This window comes from Salmo salar, chromosome 25, assembly GCF_965601325.2.
Source record: "Salmo salar chromosome 25, fSalSal1, whole genome shotgun sequence".
Lineage (NCBI taxonomy): Eukaryota > Metazoa > Chordata > Actinopteri > Salmoniformes > Salmonidae > Salmo > Salmo salar.
Genome location: NC_138315.1, coordinates 10,998,071 through 11,025,673, shown reverse-complemented (window position 1 = coordinate 11,025,673; position 27,603 = coordinate 10,998,071). Strand labels below are relative to the sequence as shown.

Here is a 27,603-nt window from a genome sequence, read left to right as displayed (position 1 = left end):
AAGTAGAGCATAGAGGATATATACACTGAGCCAGCTTTCCTCTGGACACTCCCCATCTCCTGAGCCCAGTGCTTGGCTAGTGGTCTCGGGACACTCCCTAAGCGTCCATAGTTCTGGAGCTTTCTACTGGGCCTGCTACCCCCACCAGACCCCTATCTCTTTTGGGTGGCCAGCTGTCTTTGACACTTCCTAATTCTGGTCTGGAGCCCTTCCCTGGACTGGCTCTCACCAAACATCCCAATCTATTCTGGAGCTCTTCACAGCAGTGGCAGCCCCAGCAGAGCCAGGACAAAGACCCGAGGGAGAGGTCTACAATTTGGTAAGTGTCATTTCTTCTCCTTTGACTCATTATATTTGTCCTCATCTTGATAGTAAAAGGCATAGCCTACAATACATTATGTGTTCAGCGCAGGTTGTGGTTTAGTGTTGCGGTTGTTGGTTTGATTATAATCTTACTCCCTGGTTGCTGTTTTGATTCTGTCTCATATTACAGCATCTGGTTCTACTTTGTTGTCCTTCAGCCAGCCTCCCTACATGGCACAAGCACATTTTACATGTGTGCTAAAAGACTGGTGGACCTGAATTTGTTTACAGGATTCTTCACACAGCTCCTCCTGAAGCGTAGCAACAGCCCATTCAGGGTTGAGTATAGAGCTTTCATGAATTGGAAATTGAACATTCCTGTGGATATATATATATATATATATATATATATATATATATTATATATATTATTATTATTATTATTTTTTTAACTAGGCAAGTCAGTTAAGAACAAATTCTTATTTACAATGACGGCCTAATTTACAATGACAGTCATATATCACAGATGTTTATAATAAGGGGTGTTGTAATTAAATGTAGAGTGAAGACATATGGGCATATGATGAGGCTGCCACTTCACTTGATAAACAGTATTTCTTTAATACTTTGAGTAGGTTTTAGTGTGAGTAGCCCATTTAAAGTATGACACCAACTTGCCAGTGAGTCAGGATTCTCTCCCTGTGTTTGTGGTCAGGTGGACACCCTCAGGCACGTGGCTGGGTATTAGTCATATACCCTGAGAGAGTTCTCTTTCCAAAACACTAGCAACGGCCCACCAAATAACCTAACATAGAAGTTTATTCATTGGTTAGAATCGTATGACTATGTGTGCACACGTGAGCGTGTACCATGAAAATGACTGCTTTGTGAGAGGTCTTCCTATTCTTTCACATCTTTTCACAAACACCACATATCAAAAACATCACTGGTGTTGTTAAAAAATATTAAACGGATAGTTTCTTTGCAGTACTTCAGGGACAATGCTTTAGTTACACTTGTATTGCTGAAGAAGGAGTGGATATTTCGCTCACAAACTAACAGTGGGGCTGGGAGGAGAAGCCTCTGTTGTATTTTGAACTACGGAACAATTTACCTTGCTGTGAACGGTAAAAAAGAGAAAATATACTATCAAAATTAGCCATTATTCTACAAAGGTTGTAAAATGACAATGTGAGGAAAGGGAGATTCTACAGCCAAAAAAGAAGGAAGAGAAGCCATTTGAACTCTCCCTTTATGGAACATTTGACTGTTTGGAGTGTACAATACAATAAGTTCTTGTGAGTTTCCTCTCTGTGAGGAGTTGAGCACCTCTTCCCTAGGGGATTAGACAGCTGATTGGTGCTGAATATATTTTCTTCCAAAGGCTAATACACTTGTATTTGATAGCAGCACCAAAAGTAGTTGTCATACTATCACAAGGACATAGAGAATAGGTTTGGAGTCAATTCAGTTATGGCATATGACTTGAGAATTCGCATATGAATTGGAGAGTTACCTGTTACTTTTGGTGCGATTTTTTTAGAATCATGAATGAGATACCTGGTTCATTCTCTGTATTGTCCTGGTTAAACTGCATTCACTCCTATACTGCTCGAGAATTCTGCAGTGCAAACTACAGTCCAGGGAGACTTAATTGAATCCATGCAGCACACCAACTGTAAGAAATGCCAAGCTTTGGGTTGTCAATCTTCTACACCTCTCCCTCTTAGTCAATCAGTAGATAGAAAGAGAAAGCATAAGTCTGATTGGATTTCCGAGCTCTGCATGCAACACAGCTAAAATGTTGATGACACAGTTGGATCGATTATTCAGCCATGGATGTCCACACTGATCAGGAAGTAGGGAGGGAATAATTTTACTTGTGTCACTATTACAGGATAATATGTATCACAGCAATTATTTTTGTCTTCTTTTTTGCAGGAAATTCCCACGGGCATGTGTCAAGGCTAGCAATGGAATCTCCCCAAAGTTTGTGTAAGTTGACAGACACTAAAAGGTTGCATGAGGTTGCATCAATAATGCAATAATACAATTTAAAACCTCTACAGGATCGGTGGGTCCCCCGCGGGACGGTCGAGCTAACGTAGGCTAATGTGATGAGCATGAGGTTGTAAGTAACAAGAACATTTCCCAGGACATAGACATATCTATTATTGGCAGAAAGCTTAAATTATTGTTAATCTAACTGCACTGTCCAATTTACAGTAGATATTACAGTGAAAGAACACCATGCTGTTGTTTGAGGAGAGTGCACAGTTATGAACTTGAAAATGTATTAATAAACCAATTAGGCACATTTGGGCAGTCTTGATACAAAATTTTGAACAGAAATACAATGGTTCATTGAATCAGTCTAAAACGTTGCACATACACTGCTGCCATCTAGGGGCCAAAATCTCAATTGCGACTGGGTTGGCATAATACATTATGGCCTTCATCTTGCATTTCAAAGATGATTGTACCAAAAATATTTTAAAAACATGTTTTTTTCTTTGTATTATCTTTTACCAGATCTAATGTGTTATATTCTCTGACATTGATTTAACATTTCCACAAACTTCAATATGCATATCCTTGCTTCAAGTCCTGAGCTACAGGCAGTTAGATTTGGGTATGTCATTTTAGGCTAAAATGTTTAAAAACGGATGGATCCTTAAGAGAATTTCCTCTGATCAAAATCTTAAAAATGAACTTTGGAGTACAGATACTGTATCAGCCTCCATTAACCAGAATAGAGAAACAACACGAGGTCTAAATTGATTAAGACTATATTTGTAAGGATGGTCAAGATGACCTTTGACCCCAACCTTGACCACTAACCCCTGATCCTGCACAGTTGCCCAGGGTGACAAGGACCTCCAGGTGATGAAGGCGGGGGCAATGTTGAGGAAGGTCAAGTCTCGCTCTTGGAAGAAGCAGCGGCACTTCCGCCTGCAGGAGGATGGCCAGACCATCTGGTACAAGTCCAGGTGGGCAGGGACAGGCCACTCCACCTGTGAGTACTGCAAGTGTGTGGGTGTGGGTGGGTGGGTGGAGGAAGCAGGGAGGAGACAGCATAAGAATTGACCAGACTGCAGATAAAAAGTTGAATTAACGGCCATAGTATTTCTCTCTTGAAAAAAGGATGAGGCATACAATCATCTATTGAGAAATCACTTTAGCATAGAAAAAGCCTGAGTATGTCTTCACATGATGCCTAATGTTCTCTCTTAGTCTCTGTGGCTGACGTGGATGTGGTGCGCGAGGGTCACCAGTCAGAGATCCTGCTGAGTATCGCTGATGAGTTCCCCGCTGACCTCTGTTTCACCCTGGTGTTCCATGGTCGCCGCAGTAACTTGGACCTAGTGGCGGAGTCGCCGTCCGAGGCGCAGGTCTGGATCCGGGGTGTACGCAAACTGATCCAGAACACTGAGAGCATGAATGACAAGGAGAGGCTCGACCAGTATCCTTGTTCCAAGCTCAGCATTAAATACAATATACGGATTGATTAACCATACAAACCAATGAGGGTCTATAACGTTGCTCCGTTCTATCTTGTCTCTTACTAATTGTTGCCCTTAGCCAGCGTCTTCCTCTTCTCAGGTGGATCTGGGACTGGTTTCAAAAGGCCGATAAAAACAAAGATGGACGGATGAACTTCAAGGAGGTGCGCACACTACTGAAGATGATGAACGTGGACATGAATGAAGAGTACGCTCTTCGCCTTTTCACGGTGAGGTTACCTTCATCATCTACTGTTCACTTTTGATTTGAGTCCATCTCCCATGCTAACTCTTGTATAGATCCAGCTATTTGTCTCTCAATCCCAAATGAATGGGATGGCGCTCATCTTTCCCATTCATTTGGAATTTAGGCATATGCTCATGTACTCACATGCAAATCCATGGATTTTGACATGTAATCAACCTTAAAGTATTGTGAGCAGTAGTTAAATGTGGATGATGTAAGTGGTGGAATTGTCCCCAACATTGGTTGCTTTTCTATGATGTCATTGTAAGTGACTACACTGTCAGTGGTCTACCATCATAAGGTGGTAGAACTCTAATAGAAAATAAAATGTAATGGGAACACCTTTTCTCTGAAGTAGACAAGTATTCTGCTCTTTGCCTTTACGCCCAGATGGCTGATAAGTCAGAGTCAGGTTGTCTGGAGAACGAGGAGTTTGTCCAGTTCTATAAGATGCTGACGGAGAGGGAGGACGTGTGGCGGGTGTTCCAGGACTATTCTCGGGACGGACAGATATTAACCCTCGCTGAGCTGGAGGACTTCCTGAAGCAGGAGCAGCAGGAGGGGGAGAGGAGTCTGGAGCACGCCCAAGAGCTGATTGACCGCTATGAACCCTCAGAGAACGGTAAGGACCGCTGTGGAACTGTGGTCAACCACAATCAACTATATGAATGAGATGATTAATAGCCTCATTAAGACAATGTCAATCATAATGAATGACAACCACAATGATCATTACCTAGTCTACCTGAGTGAACCACAAGAGCCCACAATGGCCGGTCAACAAGTCGCCATGTTTCATTAAAAATATGTTGTATGTTTTTTTGTGCCCTTTTATTTTTTTTACTTTGTTGTTTGTTGGGGGGTTTCTGTCATGGAAATTCTTACACAGGGACACTCAAAGTCAATCTTAAATTAATCATTGTTTATTGTCAGCGTGCTGGAGAGGTTCCAACCAACTCAATGCACCATAGTACACATGTCAATCAGGAGCTCTGCCTGGGCAGTCCAAACAATTGTCTTATATACGGCTATACATAGACAAGTTATATTTGCATGATTTAGAATAATTAATTCATCATTACCGTTTTGTTTTATTCATGTGACCGACCAATACTGTTTCATAACATGGGACAGACCAACACCTTACGAGGCTTCTTTCTTTCCGAGCTGAAACCTTTAAACTGAGATATCTTTCGTTTGTTCTCAAAACACGGTCGTTCGTTCTCAAAACACGGTCTGGTCGTACTGCCAAATTGCAGCTACTGATAAGCGAGGATTTGTACAGTCAGCCACTTGCATGAAAACAGAAATTGATTTATGAACAGCACATGAATAGAACACAGAAATGAGTTATAAGAAAAGCACAAACATTAACATTTACATTACAGTTCCAATAAGATTTTTATATATATATATATATATATATATATATATATATATATATATATATATATATATATATATATATATTTGTCCTTATATTAAGTATTGTATATTGTATATCCATATATATATATATTTTTTTTTTTCAACAAGTAACCATGATTGACCACAATTATACTGACCATAGTCAATTGTAATCAACTGCCATTGTCAACCACAATCAACAGAGAGATGTAGTTACTGAGCATTTTCTGATTGGGTTGACATATAAGACAGAACTTCCCATGTCTTCTCACAGCCAAGAAACACGGGGCCATGTCTATAGATGGCTTCCAAATGTACCTGGTCTCTCCGGAGAGTGCGGTCTTGGATCCCCAGCTGCTGGCCCTGCACCAGGACATGAGCCAGCCCCTCAGCCACTACTTCATCTGCTCCTCCCACAATACCTACCTGATGGACGACCAGCTCCGAGGACAGAGCAGCCAGGAGGCCTACATCCAGTGAGGAACAAAACACTCAGCATTGCAGTAAGGCTTACATGGCAGTAAGGCCATGTAAGGCACTATTCAAACAGCTTTTGATATACACCGCTGTTTAACTCAGTATGTCTGTGTGCAGGGCTCTGAAGCGTGGCTGTCGTTGCGTCGAGGTGGACTGTTGGGATGGGCCAAATGGAGAGCCGGTTGTTTATCACGGCCACACCTTCACGTCCAAGATACTTTTCAGAGACGTCATCACCACACTGGCGGAGTACGCCTTCAAGGTGGGCACTTCAATACCTGAATTAACTGTAGCCTTCATGACCACGGCAGCTCTATGCTTCTGGTCATTTGTCTTCGTTTCTTGTTTTTTTCTTCAACCAAGTATTCAGCATCATAAAACATCCTGTCTTCAGCCTTCAGCTCTTCTCAGAATAACTACTGTAAAAAAATGACTTTCAAAGTTCAACACATCTTTTTAGGCATTCCGTCCGTCCCCTCTCCCTGTGTCCCAGGTGTCTGAGTTTCCTGTCATCCTGTCCCTGGAGAACCACTGCAGCATGGAGCAGCAGAGGGTCATGGCCCAGCTCCTGGACACCATCCTTGGGGACACATTGCTCAGGGCCCCCCTCGACAGACTGGTTCCCCAAGAGCTGCCCTCTCCCCAGGTAAGACCAACACTGGACCCCTTCAATTCACTGCTCAGGGTCCGGGGTGGTACTGCAGTGGCTCCGCAAATCTTTTTTTTTTGGAGGGGGGAGTAATTTGTTGGGGATTTTGTGGTGAAAGATACACATTTTATTATCACTAGCTGCAAAAGAGTACCATTGTGGATACCATTTTTATGTCTCTGCGTCCACCATAAAGGAAGTTAGATGTACTTTCACAAGCCAATGCTAACTAGTGTTAGCGCAAGGATTGGAAGTCTCTAGGAACAGTTAGAATGCTAGCTGACACCGAAGTAGATAAATGGCTTCATTAATAAAATCTCGAACTATCCCTTTAATATGGAGGAAATTACAGTCATTGGTGCTAATTACAGGCTTTTTTCTGTATAGAAAATTATTAGGAAGGCCATCTGAGTGATAATTTTTTGGGGTGGAAAAACAGTTTCAGTGTCAACTTAAAACAACAAAAACCAGATAGAAAGCATGAAGAAAAAACATTGAACTATTTATATTCTTAAATAATACCATCTTTGAGAGCTAACAATCAAATAAAAGCTGGACAATCAGGGAGAATCGAAAAATTCAGGGCACATGTCATTGATTTTGTGATAATGTTTGAGCAGAGGAACAAAGCATTAGCCATGGCAAAATGCATAGAATTGCAGAAAATGAGCTTTACAACAGCAACATTTTCTCTACGCAGCCAAGATTCCTTTTTTGCTAATGGAATGTTAGAGTTTACACTTCCTCTCCAATGATCAGTGGGGAGGTCTAAATAATGAAACTGTCTACCAAATCGATTCATTTTAAAATATTGATTACATTCACCTGATAAGACAAGATGTGTGTGTTTATTTTTGCTAACATATGATGGGGGTCCCTGGGTCACCCGTTTGCCTATGTTGGGGTCCCTGGGCAAGCAAAGTTTATTCTATTCTATTCTATTTTATTGTATTCTATTTATCTACTCTACTGTAACCATTTTTCAACAAGGCAAGTCAATTATTTATCAAGTCAATTGAGAAGACGTTCTCTAAGGATTTGATTTCCTGTCTATAACTATGTTCAGGTTTTTACTCAGCAGTGATGCCGGGAGCAGTACAATCATAAGTCTCCAGTGATTTTCATACTCTTCTTCCAGTCAGAGCACTTAAAATAAAGAGAAATATCCAATGAGGTGTGTGTTTGTGTATGTGTGTGCTAGACTTAAGTTAGTTAGAAAAATGTATTCAAGTGTTACTCCAAAATGATATAATAATTGACTATACAAAATACAGATAAAACAAAAACATTGTGGGCCACTCAAATAGATTTGAGACACTAAAAACAATCATATTCAAACATGGCACAGTATTTCCTTTGGCGTCATCTACGTATAGTACATTACATCATCTATTCATTGGCATCAGTTATTATACATTGTCATCTATACACGTGTGTGTGTGTGTGTGTGTGTGTGTGCCCCCACGCGCATGTGCCCTTGGATTCGTGCATACTCGTATAAGGATCTGAAGAGAAAGGTCCTGCTGAAAGCGAAGAAGATTGGCGGCCTAGAAGAAAGTGAAACGCTGACCGATGAGGTCACTGATGAGGTCAGCGACGAAGATGAGGCTGACCCTAAGAGCCTGTCTGCAGAAAACCTGTCTGCAGAGGCCCTTCATCTCAATGATAAGGTATGTGGCTGGACGGATGTATCTGGAAGGATGAACGGACGGATGATGGACAGACGGATGGATGGATCTGTTAGGATGGACGGAAGGATGGATGGATGGATGGATGGAGGTGAACGACTGGCAACCTCTTGCCGTCATCTGCACCAACTATTACACTTATACATTACTAGATTATTACTGACAATACATTCTGCCATTTTGCAAAAAATATCACACACTAAGCAAGCAATTAACACTGTGCCTTGACCTGCCAGCTAATCATGATATGCCGTGGTTGAATTAATAGCCACAAAGCAGGTGATATTTGTTCACTTACATGTAACATCCTGTCTCTTCAGAAATCCAAGTTATCCAGGGAACTCTCGGATCTGGTGGTGTACTGCAAGAGTGTTCATTTCCACAGCTTTGAGTACTCTCGCCTGCACTCCAAGTGTTACGAGATGTCCTCCTTCTCTGAGTCCAAGGCCAGGAAACTTGCAAAGGACACAGGTGCGCCCTGAACTATTTTAGCAATACCTACATAGCAAACAATGTATTGATATTGCCAAGGATTATTGGTTAGGAATTCACAACCATTCACTGTTGTTGGTCCCCTGGGTTATGGGATAGAAAAAAGCATCACTGTATGGCTGTGTCTTTCTCAGGGGCAGAGTTTGTGCGCCACAACAGCAGACAGCTGAGCAGGGTCTACCCCAGTGGCATGAGGACCGACTCCTCCAACTACAACCCACAGGAGCTGTGGAACGTAGGCTGTCAGATAGGTGAGAGCCTCTTCACATAAACCATTTTGTACTCAGGTCAATGTTGTAGTGTAAATCTGTTTTTAAACAAGCTAGCCGTTTTGGTTTCCTATTGATTCTGGGAATGAAGTCATACGTTTACTGACCTGTAAAACTGAATGTTTTTTAAATGTTCTGTTGAACGGAAGTAAAAATGTTGTCTGTTCTGGGAATGTTTATTTTTAGGTTGCAGGGAGGTTCTGAGAACTTTTACTCCTGTTCCTTGAATGTTTTCCTGGGAGGTTTTATTCACGCTTTGAGAAATAAAATTATAGGTTATTTTGAGGCTTCCTTAAAACTTTAATTGAATGTTCAATAACATTTTTAATAACACTGTTAGCTTATTTTGGGTTAACTTTGTTGAACTCCAAGCACAGATAGGACACATAGAAATGCGGGAGCGCTATAGGTTCGGGGTGAATATTTTGCTATTTTCACAACCAATAATAATGATTGTGGTGGTGCGAAAGGGTTGGGTTTTGATGAATAAATAAGAATGTGTGTTGAGGCTTGACCCCTCACTGGCCATTCAGAACATGCTCCGTGGCTAAATATGTGGTTGGTATAAGTTGTGTATTTACAGTCTTATGTATTGCCTTGGAATCAACTCCAATTCCAATGTTTGTCCGTTATAGTTTGTTAAATAGCTTGCAGAAATGAAATTACAAAATGTAGACCTGCCCCATCTTTGCTAAATATGTTAACTTGAACCTGTTTGCAGTCCACACTGTTCTAAGTAATTGCATGGCTTCAATATGGAAATATATAAAGTACCATTCAAAAGTTTGGACACACTGTCACGGTTGTCTAAAGGATCGGACCAAAGTGCAGCATGGTTGTAGTTCCACATATTGATTTATTCCGTGAAACGTTGCAATACACAAATAACTAGAATAACAAAAAAAAAAAAAAAACGTGACGCAGAGAGAAATAAACACTACTCAAAAGATAATCCCCCACAAAAACAGATGGGACAAACATCATCTTAAATATGACCTCCAATTAGAGACGACATTGACCAGCTGCCTCCAATTGGAGATCATACCAAACAAAACCAACATAGAAATACAAAACTAGAAACTGAACATAGAAATACAAAACATAGACAAACACCCCCTGTCACGCCCTGACCTACTCTACCATAGAAAATAACAACTTACTATGGTCAGAACGTGACACACACCTACTCATTCAAGGGTTTGAGTATAACAATAGTGAAGACATCAAAACGATGAAATAACACATGGAATCATGTAGTAACCAAAAAAAGTGTTAACCTGTTAGGGCTAGGGGGCAGTATTGACACGGCCGGATAAAAAACGTACCCGATTTAATCTGGTTACTACTCCTGCCCAGTAACTAGAATATGCATATAATTATTGGCTTTGGATAGAAAACACCCTAAAGTTTCGAAAACTGTTTGAATGGTGTCTGTGAGTATAACAGAACTCATATGGCAGGCAAAAACCTGAGAAGATTCCAAACAGGAAGCGCCCTTTCTGACAAGTTGTTGTTCATCTTGGCTCTTTTTATTGAAGACTGAGGATCTTTGCCGTAACGTGACACTTCCTACGGCTTCCATAGGCTCTCAGAACCCGGGAGAAAGCTGAATGATATCGAGGCAGCCTCTGGCTGAAACACATTATCGCGTTTGGATAGTGGCTGGTCAGAGTACTCTGAGACTCACGCTCGTGCACGAGGGCACGAGATGTATTTATTTTCTCTCTCTTTGTACGTATACAGGCTTTCCCGGGTCGGAATATTATATTTACACATTTTTTTGTCACGAAATGCGCCATGCTCGTCAACCTTATTAACCCTTTTGGATAGTGTCTTGAACGCACAAACAAAATGCCGCTATTTGGATATAACAATGGATTATTTGGGACCAAACCAACATTTGTTATTGAAGTAGAAGTCCTGGGAGTGCATTCTGACGAAGAACAGCGAAGGTAATAACATTTTTCTGACTTTGGTGAGTGCTAAACTTGCTGGGTGTCTAAATAGCTAGCCCTGTGATGCCGGGCTATCTACTGAGAATATTGCAAAATGTGCTTTCACCGAAAAGCTATTTTAAAATCGGACATATCGAGTGCATAGAGGAGTTCTGTATCTATAATTCTTAAAATAATTGTTATGTTTTTTGTGAACGTTTATCGTGAGGAATTTAATAAATTCACTGGCAGTGTTCGGTGGGAATGCTAGTCACATGCTAGTCTAATGCTAATGTAAAAAGCTGGTTTTTGATATAAATATGAACTTGATTGAACAAAACATGCATGTATTGTATAACATAATGTCCTAGGAGTGTCATCTGATGAAGATCATCAAAGGTTAGTGCTGCATTTAGCTGTGGTTTGGGTTTATGTGACATTATATGCTAGCTTGAAAAATGGGTGTCTGATTATTTCTGGCTGGGTACTCTGCTGACATAATCTAATGTTTTGCTTTCGTTGTACAGCCTTTTTGAAATTGGACAGTGTGGTTAGATTACCGAGAGTCTTGTCTTTAAAATGGTGTAAAATAGTCATATGTTTGAGAAATTTAAGTAATAGCATTTCTAAGGTATTTGAATAACGCGCCACGGGATTACACTGGCTGTTGAGTAGGTGGGACGCAAGTGTCCCACCTAGCCCATAGAAGTTAAACAAATCAAAATATATTTTAGATTATTTAAGTAGCCACCATTTGCCTTGACGACAGGTTTGCACACTACTCCCTTCACAGAACAGCACAAACTGGCTCTAACCAGAATAGAAAGAGGCCCCAGTGGGAGGCCCGGGTGCACAACTGAGCAAGAAGACAAGTACATTAGAGTATCTAGTTTGAGAAATAGACGCCTCACATGTCCACAACTTGCAGCTTCATTAAATAGAACCCGCAAAAAACCAGTCTCAACGTCAACAGTGAAGAGGCAACTCCGGGATGCTGGCCTTCTAGGCAGAGTTGCAAAGAAAAAATGTAAGATTAATTAAGATGGGCAAAAGAACACAGACACTGGACAGAGGAAGATTGAAAAAAAGTGTTATTGTCAGATAAATCTAAGTTTGAGGTGTTCGGATCACAAAGAAGAACATTCGTGAGATGCAGAAAAATGAAAGATGCAGGAGGAGGGCTTGACGCCATCTGTCAAGCATGGTGGAGGCAATGTGATTGTCTGGGGGTGCTTGGTGGTGGTAAAGTTTGAGATTTGTACAGGGTAAAAGGGATCTAGAAGGAAGGCTATCACTCAATTTTGCAACGCCATGCCATACCCTGTGGACAGCACTTAATTGGAGCCAATTTCCTCCTACAACAGTACAATGACCCAAAGCACAGCTCCAAACTATGCAATAACTATTTAGGGAAGAAGCAGTCAGCTGGTATTCTATCTATTATGGAGTGGCCAGCACAGTCACCGGATCTCAACTCTATTGAGCTGTTGTGGGAGCAGCTTGACCTTATGGTACATAAGAAGTGCCCATCAAGCCAATCCAACTTGTGGGAGATGCTTCAGGAAGCATGGGATGAAATCTCTTTAGATTACCTCAACAAATTGACAATTAGAATGCCAAAGGTCTGCAAAGCTGTAATTTCTGCAAATGGAGGATTCTTTGACAAAAGCAAAGTTTGAAGGACACAATTATTATTTCAATTAAAATCATTATTCACAACCTTGTCAACATCTTGACTATATTTCCTATTCATTTTGCAACTCATTTATTGTATGTTTTCATGGAAAACAAGGACATTTCTAAGTGACACCAAACTTTTGAACGGGAGTGTACATGGTTATTGCGAGTGTAGCGAAATGCTTGTGCTTCTAGTTCCGACAGTGCAGCAATATCTAACATGTAATCTAAAAATTCCACAACAACTACCGAATACACACAAATCTAAGTAGAGGAATGGAATAAGAATATATACATATAAATATATGGATGAGCAATGACAGAGTGGCATAGGCAAGATGCAATAGCTGGTACAAAATACAGCAGACACAAATGAGATGAGTAATGCAAGATATGTAAACATTGTTAAAGTGGCATTATTAAAATGACTAGTGATCCATTTATTAAATCAAATCAAATCAAATGTATTTATATAGCCCTTCGTACATCAGCTGATATCTCAAAGTGCTGTACAGAAACCCAGCCTAAAACCCCAAACAGCAAGCAATGCATGTGAAAGAAGCACGGTGGCTTGGAAAAACTCCCTAGGAAAAACTCCCTAGAAAGGCCAAAAACCAAGGAAGAAACCTAGAGAGGAACCAGGCTATGAGGGGTGGCCAGTCCTCTTCTGGCTGTGCAGGGTGGATATTATAACATAACATGGTCAAGATGTTAAAATGTTCATAAATGACCAGCATGGTCAAGTAATAATAATCATAGTAGTTGTCGAGGGTGCAACAAGCACGTCCGGTGAACAGGTCAGGGTTCCATAGCCGCAGGCAGAACAGTTGAAACTGGAGCAGCAGCACGGCCAGGTGGACTGGGGACAGCAAGGAGTCATCATACCAGGTAGTCCTGAGGCATGGTCCTAGGGCTCAGGTCCTCCGAGAGAAAGACAGAAAGAGAGAAAGAGAGAATTAGAGAGAGCATATTTAAATTCACACAGGACACCGGATAAGACAAGAGAAATACTCCAGATGTAACAGACTGACCCTAGCCCCCCGACACATAAACTACTGCAGCATAAATACTGGAGGCTGAGACAGGAGGGATCAGAAGACACTGTGGCCCCATCCGATGATACCCCCGGACAGGGCCAAACAGGCAGGATATAACCCCACCCACTTTGCCAAAGCACAGCCCCCACACCACTAGAGGGATGTCTCCAACCACCAACTTACCGTCCTAAGACAAGGCCGAGTATAGCCCACAACGATCTCCGCCATGGCACAACCCAAGGGGGGGCGCCAACCCAGACAGGAAGACCACGTCAGTGACTCAACCCACTCAAGTGACGCACCCCTCCCATGGACGGCATGGAAGAACACCAGTAAGCCAGTGACTCAGCCCCTGTAATAGGGTTAGAGGCAGAGAATCCCAGTGGAAAGAGGGGAACCGGCAAGGCAGAGACAGCAAGGGCGGTTCGCTGCTCCAGCCTTTCCATTCACCTTCACACTCCTGGGCCAGACTATACTTAATCATAGGACCTACTGAAGAGATAAGTCTTCAGTAAAGACTTATAGGTTGAGACTGAGTCTGCGTCTCTCACATTGGTAGGCAGACAATTCCATAAAAATGGAGCTCTATAGGAGAAAGCCCTACCTCCAGCCGTTTGCTTAGAAATTCTAGGGACAATTAGGAGGCCTGTGTCTTGTGACCGTAGCGTACGTGTAGGTATGTACGGCAGGACCAAATCGGAAAGATAGGTAGGAGCAAGCCCATGTAATGCTTTGTTGGTTAGCAGTAAAACCTTAAAATCAGCCCTTGCCTTAACAGGAAGCCAGTGTAGGGAGGCTAGCACTGGAGTAATATGATCACATTTTTTGGTTCTAGTCAGGATTCTAGCAGCCGTATTTAGCACTAACTGAAGTTTGTTTAGTGCTTTATCCGGGTAGCCGGAAAGTAGAGCATTGCAGTAGTCCAGCCTAGAAGTAACAAAAGCATGGATTCATTTTTCTGCGTCATTTTTGGACAGAAAGTTTCTGATTTTTGCAATGTTACGTAGATGGAAAAAAGCTGTCCTTGAAACAGTCTTGATATGTTCTTCAAAAGAGAGATCAGGGTCCAGAGTAACGCCGAGGTCCTTCACAGTTTTATTTGAGACGACTGTACAACCATCCAGATTAATTGTCAGATTCAACAGAAGATCTCTTTGTTTCTTGGTACCTAGAACAAGCATCTCTGTTTTGTCCGAGTTTAAAAGTAGAAAGTTTGCAGCCATCCACTTCTTTATGTCTAAAAACACAGGCTTCTAGCGAGGGCAATTTTGGGGCTTCACCATGTTTCATTGAAATGTACAGCTGTGTGCGTCCGCATAGCAGTGAAATTTAACATTATGTTTTCGAATGACATCCCCAAGAGGTAAAATATATAGTGAAAACAATAGTGGTCCTAAAACGGAACCTTGAGGAACACCGAAATTTACAATTGATTTGTCAGAGGACAAACCATTCACAGAGACAAACTGATATCTTTCCGACAGATAAGATCTAAACCAGGCCAGAACTTGTCCATGTAGACCAATTTGGGTTTCCAATCTCTCCAAAAGAATGTGGTGATCGATGGTATCAAAAGCGGCACTAAGATCTAGGAGCACGAGGACAGATGCAGAGCCTCGGTCTGACGTCATTAAAAGGTCATTTACCACCTTCACAAGTGCAGTCTCAGTGCTATGATGGGGTCTAAAACCAGACTGAAGCGTTTCGTATACATTGTTTGTCTTCAGGAAGGCAGTGAGTTGCTGTGCAACAGCTTTTTCTAAAATGTTTGAGAGGAATGGAAGATTCGATATAGGGAGATAGTTTTTTATAATTTCTGGGTCAAGATTCGGCTTTTTCAAGAGAGGCTTTATTACTGCCACTTTTAGTGAGCTTGGTACACATCCGGTGGATAGGGAGCCGTTTATTATGTTTAACATAGGAGGGCCAAGCACAGGAAGCAGCTCTTTCAGTAGTTTAGTTGGAATAGGGTCCAGTATGCAGCTTGAGGGTTTGGAGGCCATGATTATTTTCATCATTGTGTCAAGAGATATAGTACTAAAACACTTTAGTATCTCCCTTGATCCTAGGTCCTGGCAGAGTTGTGTAGACTCAGGACAATGGAGCTTTGGAGGAATACCCAGATTTAAAGAGGAGTCCGTAATTTGCTTTCTAATGATCATGATCTTTTCCTCAAAGAAGTTCATAAATGTATTACTGCTAAAGTCAAAGCCATCCTCCATTTGCGAAGGCTGCTTTTTAGTTAGCTTTGCGACAGTATCAAAAAGAAATTTCGGATTGTTCTTATTTTCCTCAATTAAGTTGGAAAAATAGGATGATCGAGCAGCAGTGAGGGCTCTTCGATACTGCACGGTACTGTCTTTCCAAGCTAGTCGGAAGACTTCCAGTTTGGTGTGGCGCCATTTCCGTTCCAATTTTCTGGAAGCTTGCTTCAGAGCTCGTGTATTTTCTGTATACCAAGGAGCTAGTTTCTTATGACAGATGTTTTTAATTTTTATGGGTGCAACTGCATCTAGGGTATTGCGCAAGGTTAAATTGAGTTCCTCGGTTAGGTGGTTAACTGATTTTTGTCCTCTGACATCCTTGGGTAGGCAGAGGGAGTCTGGAAGGGCATCAAGGAATCTTTGGGTTGTCTGAGAATTTATAGCACGACTTTTAATGCTCCTTGGTTGGGGTCTGAGCAGATTATTTGTTGCGATTGCAAACGCAATAAAATGGTGGTCCGATAATCCAGGATTATGAGGAAAAACATTAAGATCCACAACATTTATTCCATGGGACAAAACTAGGTCCAGAGTATGACTGTGGCAGTGAGTAGGTCCAGAGACATGTTGGACAAAACCCACTGAGTCGATGATGGCTCCGAAAGCCTTTTGGAGTGGGTCTGTGGACTTTTCCATGTGAATGTTAAAGTCACCAAAAATTAGAATATTATCTGCTATGACTACAAGATCCGATAGGAATTCAGGGAACTCAGTGAGGAACACTGCATATGGCCCAGGAGGCCTGTAAACAGTAGCTATAAAAAGTGAGTGAGTAGGCTGCATAGATTTCATGACTAGAATCTCAAAAGACGAAAACGTCATTGTTATTTTTTTTGTAAATTGAAATTTGCTATCGTAAATGTTAGCAACACCTCCGCCTTTGCCGGATGCACGGGGGGTATGGTCACTAGTGTAACCAGGGGGTGAGGCCTCATTTAACACAGTAAATTCATCAGGCTTAAGCCATGTTTCAGTCAGGCCAATCACATCAAGATTATGATCAGTGATTAGTTCATTGACTATAACTGCCTTGGAAGTGAGGGATCTAACATTAAGTAACCCAATTTTGAGATGTGAGGTATCACAATCTCTTTCAATAATGGCAGGAATGGAGGAGGTCTTTATACTAGTGAGATTGCTAAAGCGAACACCGCCATTTTTAATTTTGCCCAACCTAGATCGAGGCACAGACACGGTCTCAATGGGGAAAGCTGAGCTGACTACGCTGACTGTGCTAGTGGCAGACTCCACTAAGCTGGCAGGCTGGCTAACAGCCTGCTGCCTGGCCTGCACCCTATTTCATTGTGGAGCTAGAGGAGTTAGAGCCCTGTCTATGTTCGTAGATAAGATGAGAGCACCCCTCCAGCTAGAATGGAGTCCGTCACTCCTCAACAGGCCAGGCTTGGTCCTGTTTGTGGGTGAGTCCCAGAAAGAGGGCCAATTATCTACAAATTCTATCTTTTGGGAGGGGCAGAACACAGTTTTCAACCAGCGATTGAGTTGTGAGACTCTGCTGTAGAGCTCATCACTCCCCCTAACTGGGAGGGGGCCAGAGACAATTAATCGATGCCGACACATCTTTCTAGCTGATTTACACGCTGAAGCTATGTTGCGCTCGGTGACCTCTGACTGTTTCATCCTAACATCGTTGGTGCCGACGTGGATAACAATATCTCTATACTCTCTACACTCGCCAGTTTTAGCTTTAGCCAGCACCGTCTTTAGATTAGCCTTAACGTCGGTAGCCCTGCCCCCTGGTAAACAGTGTATGATCGCTGGATGATTCATTTTAAGTCTAATACTGCGGGTAATGGAGTCGCCAATGACTAGGGTTTTCAATTTGTCAGAGCTAATCGTGGGAGCCGTCGGCGTCTCAGACAACGGGAGGAGCAGAGACCAGAGAAGTCTCGGCCTCCGACTCCGACTCGCTTAATGGGGAGAACCGGTTGAAAGTTTCTGTCGGCTGAATAAGCGACACCGGTTGAGCATTCCTACAGCGTTTCCCTCCAGAAGCCATGAGAAAGTTGTCCGGCTGCGGGGACCGTGCGAGGGGGTTTATACTAACGTTACTATCTGTACTTACTGGTGGCACAGATGCTGTTTCATCCTTTCCTACACTGAAATTACCCTTGCCTAACGATTGCGTCTGAAGCTGGGCTTGCAGCACAGCTATCCTTGCCGTAAGGCGATCGTTCTCCTGTATATTATAAGTACAACGACTGCAATTAGAAGGCATCATGTTAATGTTACTTAGCTTCGGCTGTTTGAAGTCCTGACGAACCATGTCCAGATAACACCTCCGGGGTGAAAAAGTTGAATGAAAAAAGTTGAGTGAGGGAAAAAGTAAAAATATACAGTAATGAAAAAGTAAAAACCGTCAGGTAGCAAAGTAAGATCGGCAACAAAACGCACAGCAGCGTAAACAAGTCTGCAAGTTGTGACCGGAAACAGGAAACCGTTCAGAGTTGAAAAGCTGATGATGTGCAATTAGACGGACCAAACAGCGGAAGAATACAACACCTGTTGTATTAAAGTGGCCAATTATTTCAAGTCTGTATGTAGGCAGCAGCCTGTCTGTGTTAGTGATGGCTATTTAACAGTCTGATGGCCTTGAGATAGAAGCTGTTTTTCAGTATCTCGGTCCCAGCTTTGATGCACCTGTACTGACCTCGCCTTCTGGATGGTAACGGGGTGAACAGATAGTGGCTCGGGTGGTTGTTGTCCTTGATGACCTTTTTGGCCTTCCTGTAGGTGCTGTAGGTGTCCTGGAGGGCAGGTAGTTTGCCCCTGGTGATGCGTTGTGGAAACTGCACCACCCTCTGGATAGCCTTGTGGTTGTGGGCGGTGCAGTTGCCATACCAGGCGATGATACAGCCCGACAGGATGCTCCCAATTGTGCATCCTTAAAAGTTTGAGGGTGATAGGTGACAAGCCAAATTTCTTCAGCCTGCTGGGGATGAAGAGGCGCTGTTGCACCTTCTTCATCAAACTGTCTGTGTGGGTGGACCATTTCAGTTTGTCAGTGATGTGTACGCCAGGGAACTTAAAACTTTCCACCTTCTCCACTGTTGTCCTGTAGATGTGGATAGGGGCGTGCTCTCTCTGCTGTTTACTGAAGTCCACGATCATCTCATTTTGTTTTGTTGACGTTGAGTGAGAGGTTGTTTTCCTGACATCACACTCCGAGTGCCCTCACCTCTTCACTGTAGGCTGTCTTGTCATTGTTGTTAATCAAACCTACTACTGTTGTGTCGTCTGCAAACTTGATGATTGAGTTGGAGGCGTGCATGGCCACGCAGTCATGGGTGAACAGGGAGTACAGGAGGGGGCTGAGCCCGCACCCTTGTCGGGCTCCAGTGTTGAGGATCAGTGAAGTGGAGATGTTGTTTCCCACCTTCACCACCTGGGGGCGGCCCGTCAGGAAGTCCAGGACCCAGTTGCATGATGAGCTTGGAAGGTACTATGGCGTTGAATGCTGAGCTATAGTCAATGAACAGCATTCTTACATTGGTATTCCTCTTGTCCAGATGGGATAGGGCAGTGTGCAGTGGGATGGGAATTGCATCGTCTGTGGACCTATTGGGGCGTTAAGTAAATTGAAGTGTGTCTAGGGTGACAAGTAAGGTGGAGGTGGTATGATCCTTGACAAGTCACTCAAAGCACTTCATGATGACAGAAGTGAGTGCTACGGGGAGATAGTCATTTAGTTCAGTTACCTTTGCCTTCTTGGGAACAGGAACAATGGTGGCCATCTTGAAGCATGTAGGGACAGCAGACTGGGATAGGGAGAGATTGAATATGTCTGTAAACACATCAGCCAGCTGGTCTGCGCATGCTCTGAGGACACAGTTAGGGATGCCGTTTGGGCCGGCAGCCTAGCGAAGGTTAACATGTTTAAATGTCTTACTCACGTCGGCCACGGAGAAGGAGAGCCCACAGTCCTTGGTAGCGGGGTGCGTCGATGGCACTGTATTATCCTCAAAGCTGGCAAAGAAGGTGTTTAGTTTGTCTGGAAGCAAGACGTCGGTGTCCGTGATGTGGTTGGTTTTCCTTTTGTAGTCCGTGATTGTCTGTAGACCCTGCACATACGTCTCGTGTCTGTGCTGTTGAATTGCGACTCCACTTTGTCTCTATACTGACATGTCGCTTGTTTGATTGCCTTGCAGAGGGAATAACTACACTGTTTGTATTCAGCCATATTCCCAGTCACCTTTCCATGGTTAAATGCGGTGGTTCGCGCTTTCAGTTTTGCGTGAATGCAGCCATCTATACACGGTTTCTGGTTAGGGTAGGTTTTAATAGTCACAGTAGGTACAACATCTCCAATACACTTCCTTATAAACTCACCGCATCAGCGTATACGTTGACATTATTCTCTGAGGCTACCCGGAACATGTCCCAGTCCACGTGATCAAAACGATCTTGAAGTGTGGATTCCGATTGGTCAGACCAGCATTGAATAGTCCTTAGCACGGGTACATCCTGTTTGAGTTTCTGCCTGTAGGAAGGGAGGAGCAAAATAGAGTCGTGGTCAGATTTGCCAAAAGGAGGGCGGGGGAGGGTCTTGTATGCATCGCGGAAGTTAGAGTAGCAGTGATCCAGTGTTTTTCCAGCGCGAGATCTACAGTCAATATGCTGATTGGATTTAGGTAGCCTTGTTCTCAAATTTGCTTTGTTAAAATTCCCAGCTATAATAAATGCAGCCTCAGGATATATGGTTTCCAGTTTGCATAAAGTAAAGTCCAGTGAAGTTCCTTGAGGACCGTAGTGGTATCGGCTTGAGGGGGGATATACACGTCTGTGACAATTATCGAGGATAATTTCCTTGGGAGATAATACAGTCGGCATTTGATTGTGAGGAATTTTAGGTCAGGTGAACAAAAGGACTTGAGTTCCTGTATGTTGCTACAATTACACCATGAGTCGTTAATCATAAAACATACACCCCCGCCCTTCTTCTTCCCGGAGAGATGTTTATTCCTGTTGGCACGATGCACAAAGAATCCAGGTGGCTGTATCAACTCCGACAGCATATCCTGAGAGATTTTCCGTGAAACAGAGTATGTCACAATCCCTTATGTCTCTCTGGAAAGCAACCCTTGCCCTAATTTTGTCTACCTTGTTATCTAGAGACTGGACATTAGCGAGTAATATACTCGGAAGCGGTGGGGGGTGTGCGCGCCTCTTAACCTCTCTAGGGTATGTGGGACGAAATCGTCCCACCTACTCAACAGCCAGTGGAATCCCGTGGCGCGAATATTCAAATACCTTAGAAATGCTATTACTTCAATTTCTCAAACATATGACTATTTTACACCATTTTAAAGACAAGACTCTCGTTAATCTAACCACACTGTCCGATTTCAAAAAGGCTTTACAACAAAAGCAAAACATTAGATTATGTCAGCAGAGTACCCAGCCAGAAATAATCAGACACCCATTTTTCAAGCTAGCATATAATGTCACAAAAACCCAGAAGACAGCTAAATGCAGCACTAACCTTTGATGATCTTCATCAGATGACACACCTAGGACATTATGTTATACAATACATGCATGTTTTGTTCAATCAAGTTCATATTTATATCAAAAACCAGATTTTTACATTAGCATGTAACGTTCAGAACTAGCATACCCCCTGCAAACTTCCGGTGAATTTACTAAATTACTCACGATAAACGTTCACAAAAAGCATAACAATTATTGTAAGAATTATAGATACAGAACTCCTCTATGCACTCGATATGTCCGATTTTAAAATAGCTTTTTGGTGAAAGCACATTTTGCAATATTCTCAGTAGATAGCCCAGGCATCACAGGGCTAGCTATTTAGACACCCAGGAAGTTTAGCACTCACAAAACTCAGATTTACTATAAGAAAAATTGGATTACCTTTGCTGTTCTTCGTCAGAATGCACTCCCAGGACTTCTACTTCAATGACAAATGTTGGTTTGGTTCAAAATAATCCATAGTTATGTTAAAATATCCTCTGTTTTGTTCGTGCGTTCAAGACACTATCCGAAGGGTGACGAAGGGTGACGCGCTCGACGCGTTTCGTGACAAAAAAATCTAAATATTCCATTACCGTACTTCGAAGCATGTCAACCGCTGTTTAAAATACATTTTTATGCGATTTTTCTCGTAAAAAAGCGATAATATTCCGACCGGAAAACCCTGTTTTCGTTCAAAGACTAAAAATCTAAAATGGACTCTTCTCGTGCACGCGCGCCCCAGTCTCATTGTTCTCTGATCGACCACTATCCAAATGCGCTACTGTTTTTCAGCCATGGCCTGCAAAGTCATCATTCAACGTTCTGCCGCCTTCTGAGAGCCTATGGGAGCCGTAGGAAGTGTCACGTTACAGCAGAGATCCTCAGTTTTCAATAAAGAGAGTGTAGAAGGCCAAGAAATGGTCAGAGAGGGTACTTCCTGTACAGAATCTTCTCAGGTTTTTGCCTGCCATATGAGTTCTGTTATACTCACAGACACCATTCAAACAGTTTTAGAAACTTTAGGGTGTTTTCTATCCAAATCAAACAATTATATGCATATTCTAGTTTCTGGGCAGTAGTAATAACCAGATTAAATCGGGTATGTTTTTTATCCGGCCGTGCAAATACTGCCCTCTACCCTAGAGAGGTTAAGTCTGAACAGAAGACCGCTCCGTCTACCTCTTCTCCGGCAGCGTTGTTTTGGGTCAGCCTCTGGAATCAGTTCAAATGCCCTGGATGGTACGTAGAAAGGAGCCGCTTCGGGAAAGTCGTATTCCTGGTCGTAGTGATGGTAAGTTGTCGTCGCTCTGATATCCAATAGTTCTTCCCGGCTGTATGTAATAACACTTGAGATTTTCTGGGCTAACAATGTAAGAAATAATACATAAAAAACAAAATACTGCAAAGTTTCCTAAGGACTAGAAGCGAGGCAGCCCTCTCTGTCAGGGCCATCTTTACAGTAATGATGGACTGTCGTTTCTCTTTGCTTATTTGAGCTGTTCTTGCCATAATATGGACTTGGGTCTTTTACCAAATAGGGCTATCTTCTGTATACCAACCCTACCTTGTCACAACACAACTGATTGGCTCAAACGCATTAAGAAGGAAAGAAATTCCACAAATTAACTTTTAACAATGTACACCTGTTAATTAAAATGCCTTCCTGGTGACTTCCTCATGAAGCTGGTTGAGGGAATGCCAAGAGTGTGCAAAGCTGTCATCAAGGTGAAGGGTGGCTACTTTGAAGAATATCAAATGTAGATTCATCCCAAACCATCTCAATTGGGTTGAAGTCGGGGGATTGTGGAGGCCAGGTCATCTGATACAGCAACATCACTCTCTTCTTTGCTGGTGATGCTGTGCAAAAAGAAGTGTTTATACAAGGGTGGCTACTTTGAAGAATCTAAAATATATTTTGATTTGTTTAACACTTAGGATACTAAATGATTCCATATGTGTTATTTCATAGTTTTAATGTCTTCAATAGTATTCTACAATGTAGAAAATAGAAGAAATAAAGAAAAACCCTTGAATGATTAGGTGTGTCCAAACTTTTGACTGTGTAAGGGAGTGCGTAACTGGCGGCAGGGAAGTCAGGCGCAGGAGAGCAAAACTTGGTAATCAACGGAGCAGTTTTATAAAAAAAAACACCGGTAACCAGAACCACAAACATATCCCTACTAGCGCTACCTGAAATGAGAACTTTGGATCACGTTTTTAAGGAAACATATACATATCAACATATGAAATATTTCCACCCCTCCCATCTGAGCGCAAGCGAGCTGATATAAGACAGGTCAATTGCCAACAGTTTGAAAATAGCAGAGCGCTGGCTTTAACAGGTTGAAATTGCCAACGAACATGAGTATGACGCTAGCGCCGCCTTAATGCCAGCCAAAAATAGAGCCCATAATCTTCTGTTCTCTATCCATGGAATTAGTCCACTGTGCCACCAGGATGGAGCTAGCATGCCATGTTTTTTTATGCATACAAAGCTTTTCATTTTAGTCTATTCAAACAGACCCAATTCCAAAAGAAAACAAGCACTCATTAAGATCGGGTGTGGCCAATTAGTGGGCGAGGCCAACACTCCTGAACACACTTCACAAGATAGAGGACAGAGGGAGTTCTGTTGATGCTGAGAACGGAATGTGTGTGTTTTTAAATAACTTTCTTAGAACGTTCTCTGAACGTTACGAAGGTTTTCTTGTGGTTTTTATGGAACGTTTTCTTTATGTTCTGAGAACAGAATGTATGTTCTTAGAACATTATGTGCTAGCTGGGCTAGTTCAGGCATAGCCCAGCTAGCACATAACTTTGCTTGTTTTTTTATACACTCTCTGTCCCAGACGATTTACCTTAAACAGGCCTAGAACCTGTTGTTTCTATTATATGTTACATTACGCCTGGTGAAACACACCGTATCAATCCATACATGCATTGCTTGCTTCCTGGATGGAAGAAAGAAAAGGTTTACTGCCAGAAATGGCAATGTAACACATCCTGTAGATGGGTCTGGAGAGAAACAGGGTGTAAGCCAAGGAGCGTTAGAGACTACAAACACATTGTCTCCTCACTGTTCTTCACTTTGTGACAAATTTGTGAAAAGGGCTATATACATTTATTTGATGTTCTCATAGTGGCTCTGAACTTCCAGACGGCTGGGCTAGAGATGGATCTGAACGATGGGCTCTTCAGTCAGAACGGCTGCTGCGGCTACGTCCTCAAACCTGACTTCATGAGGAATGATGACTCTTTTGATCCAGAAAGACCCCAGGCCCGGAATGGTTACACATCACTCCGCCTGTCTATCCAGGTCCAGAAACAACTGCTCTGTATCATACAACTATCTGTTGTGTTTTGTTGTGTGCCTGTGCATGTACATTTAGTGTGTTTTGCCAGTTTCATTTGCAATGTTTTTGAGTACGTATCCTTGTCTAAGTTTTAATTTTATATGCATGTGTTTGTCCATAAGGTGATCAGTGGGCAGCAGCTACCAAAGGTGAACCAGAAGGAGGGCTCTATCGTTGACCCTCTAGTTAGAGTGGAGATCTACGGAGTATTTCAGGACCAAGCCAAGCAAGAAACTAGTTACATTGACAACAATGGTGAGGGACCAGCTTTCAAGGACTGGCAAAACACATTCATTGGGGTCTTTGTACAGACCCAGCCTACTCCTGGACTAAAATGCATGCATTGTGGCCTAAGGTGATCGTCCTCCAGTGCACATGAAGTGCAGCAGCATGGGTTCCAATTCGCCCCAATGCTATTTCAGCACACTCTCTTCTATCCAATAAACTAAGACTTAAAAATATACAATATCAGTCAAAAGTTTGGACACATCTACTCATTCAAGGTTTTTTTAAAATTGTTTTTATTTAACACTTTTTTGGTTACTACATGATTCCATATGTGTTATTTCATAGTTTTCATGTCTTCACTATTATTCTACAATGTAGAAAATAGTCAAAATAAAGAAAAACCCTTGAATGAGTAGGTGTGTCCAAACTTTTGACTGTTACTGAATAAAACATTAAAAAAATGCATTACCAATATTATTACATGTAAGTATTATACACCATGCCATGTTTTAGTGAATTAGATAGAACACGACACAGAACCTCTGTACTTCTCTTGGCTGTCTAAAACCTGGACTCTGCTGCCCCCTGCCTACAGGTTTTAACCCTCTGTGGAATGAGACCCTCAATTTTATCGTCCATGTCCCTGAGTTGGCCCTGGTGCGTTTTGTGGTGGAGGACTATGACAAGGCCTCCAGGAACGACTTCATGGGCCAGTTCACTGTGCCCTTCACCTGTATTCAGCCAGGTAAGATTGACCTTATCATATTACACCTGAGGGTGAAGTCTGAACAACTGGGTAAATCCCAATTGCAGTTTTCTTTAAATGATTGTACAAAATAATTTGATCCTATTGACTCGTTAAAGGTTAAATCAATTGATGAATCTTGTCAGAATTTTGCATCCCTGCTGAGTGTTTTAATTTAAGCCTGTTATGTACTAATGTACATATTTTACTGTATGAATAATGGTTTCCAAGTGGTTCTTCATGACAACAAGCTGAATTTCTTCTGGCTCCTCTCCCCACACTTCACAGGATATCGCCATATCCACCTTCTGTCCAAAGATGGGACGGCAATCCCTCTGTCTTCTCTGTTTGTCAACATCAAGATCTCAGAGCTAACAACAGAAGTCTGATGGCCCAATGATTGGCTGAATAACATGCCGCAAACACCAATCACATGGGAGGGTTACAATAATACTGTTATCAGTTTTTAAAGCTAAATCTATATGCCAAATGAACTGCTTTAGATCATTTCTGCTTAAATAACCATTTCTGTTCAAGCAACATCAGCAGGGCCTCACACTGATGAAAGATGAAAAACCACTTGTCTCATGGCCTAGACAGCCTTACCTGGGAATTCTCAGCATTTAAGGGATTTTTTGCTATTTCCCCAATATATAATCTTAAAATAATCAGAGTTTTTTTAACTTGAATGTCATGGGAGTGCGTCAAATCATATAGCGGTCCACGTTTGACGCCCACGCAGATAACTGAGATGAAATCAATGAAGAAATGCTTGAGCCCAATGTTAGCTTCTTTGACATGGCACGTTCAATACCACTTGGCTGATCAAACTGATGCAAGGACTGACATATTGCAGGGTTCACAAGTCCTTTTGGAGTAACAGACTATGCAATGGCCTCTTTTTTTTATCCCTGTTTTATAACCATCCAAGTATTCAACGGTTGCACTGTGTGCTGGTAGAGTAACTTAATTGTATAAACAATTAGTCCTCCATCTAAACATTTCAATAGATTTTTTTTTACAGTTCCTCAAAGTGTGACATGGAACTATATCAGAATCTAAAGAATCATGTTGTAAAAGTATTCAACTGTAAAGTATTTATGTGCATAGAGCTCTGTAAATAAAGATACAAATGAAAGACCTGTCTTTAAAAAAATATTATTGAACGCTATATTCCCATTGGTTAAACATATTTTTCAACAGCACATTTCTTGCCATTCATTTTATGTCAGTTTGCAATTTTGTTTTACACACCGTTAATTGGCTGTTTTAAATAATGTCTCATCAGACCACAGATCTTATGCTTTATTTTTTGGAAAACTCCAGGCGTGCTGCCATGTGCCTTTTTCTCAGGAGTAGCTTCCGTCCGGTCACTCTCCCATAAAGCCCAGATTGTTGAAGTGCTGTAGACTGTTGTCTTTCTGGTAGGTTCTCCCATCTCAGCCAAGGAACTCTGTAGTTCTGTCAGAGTGGTCACTGGGTTCTTGGTCACCTCCCTGACCAAGGTTCTTCTTGCCCAGTTGCTCAGTTTGGTCGAACGGCCAGCTCTAGGCAGTTCCATATTCTGGGTAGTTCCAATTTTTTTCATCTTGGCAGGTGCTCAATGTTATACTGCTCCCAAATATGTTTTATAAATATATTGGAACCCTCTTACAGATCGCATTCACTCTTCTCCAGAAGTTGCATTGCATGAGCGCGATGGACGTTCTCACAATAAATCCAGGACAGTGAATGATTCTAATAAGTTAGCATTAAATTAAAAACAAGCAATCTGTTTTTTTATACAACAACAACAATGAAAAATAAATGTAATGATATTCTAGCGACCCGCACAGAC

At 42.1% G+C, this 27,603-nt stretch overlaps 1 protein-coding gene across 1 annotated transcript; it reads left to right on the top strand.

The window, feature by feature from the left end:
* LOC106586132 (1-phosphatidylinositol 4,5-bisphosphate phosphodiesterase delta-4) lies at nt 1–26,904 on the top strand. The gene is made up of 16 exons (XM_014173023.3): nt 1–319; nt 2,245–2,298; nt 3,161–3,319; nt 3,538–3,766; nt 3,907–4,036; nt 4,444–4,675; nt 5,735–5,936; nt 6,055–6,199; nt 6,431–6,583; nt 8,089–8,256; nt 8,595–8,745; nt 8,901–9,017; nt 24,581–24,756; nt 24,916–25,048; nt 25,617–25,766; nt 26,055–26,904. The coding sequence occupies exons 2-16, from the start codon at nt 2,277–2,279 to the stop codon at nt 26,153–26,155; spliced, it is 2,268 nt and encodes a 755-aa protein (XP_014028498.1). The 5' UTR covers nt 1–319; nt 2,245–2,276; the 3' UTR covers nt 26,156–26,904.
* Nucleotides 26,905–27,603: the final 699 nt, after the last annotated feature.

Excerpts from the sequence above, each read along its gene's own strand:
- LOC106586132 (XM_014173023.3), top strand. The coding sequence starts at position 2,277 with ATGGAATCTCCCCAAAGTTTGT. Across the intron at positions 4,676-5,734 it reads CTATGAACCCTCAGAGAACG|CCAAGAAACACGGGGCCATG; the intron begins GTAAGGACCGCT and ends GTCTTCTCACAG. Across the intron at positions 8,746-8,900 it reads GAAACTTGCAAAGGACACAG|GGGCAGAGTTTGTGCGCCAC; the intron begins GTGCGCCCTGAA and ends TGTCTTTCTCAG.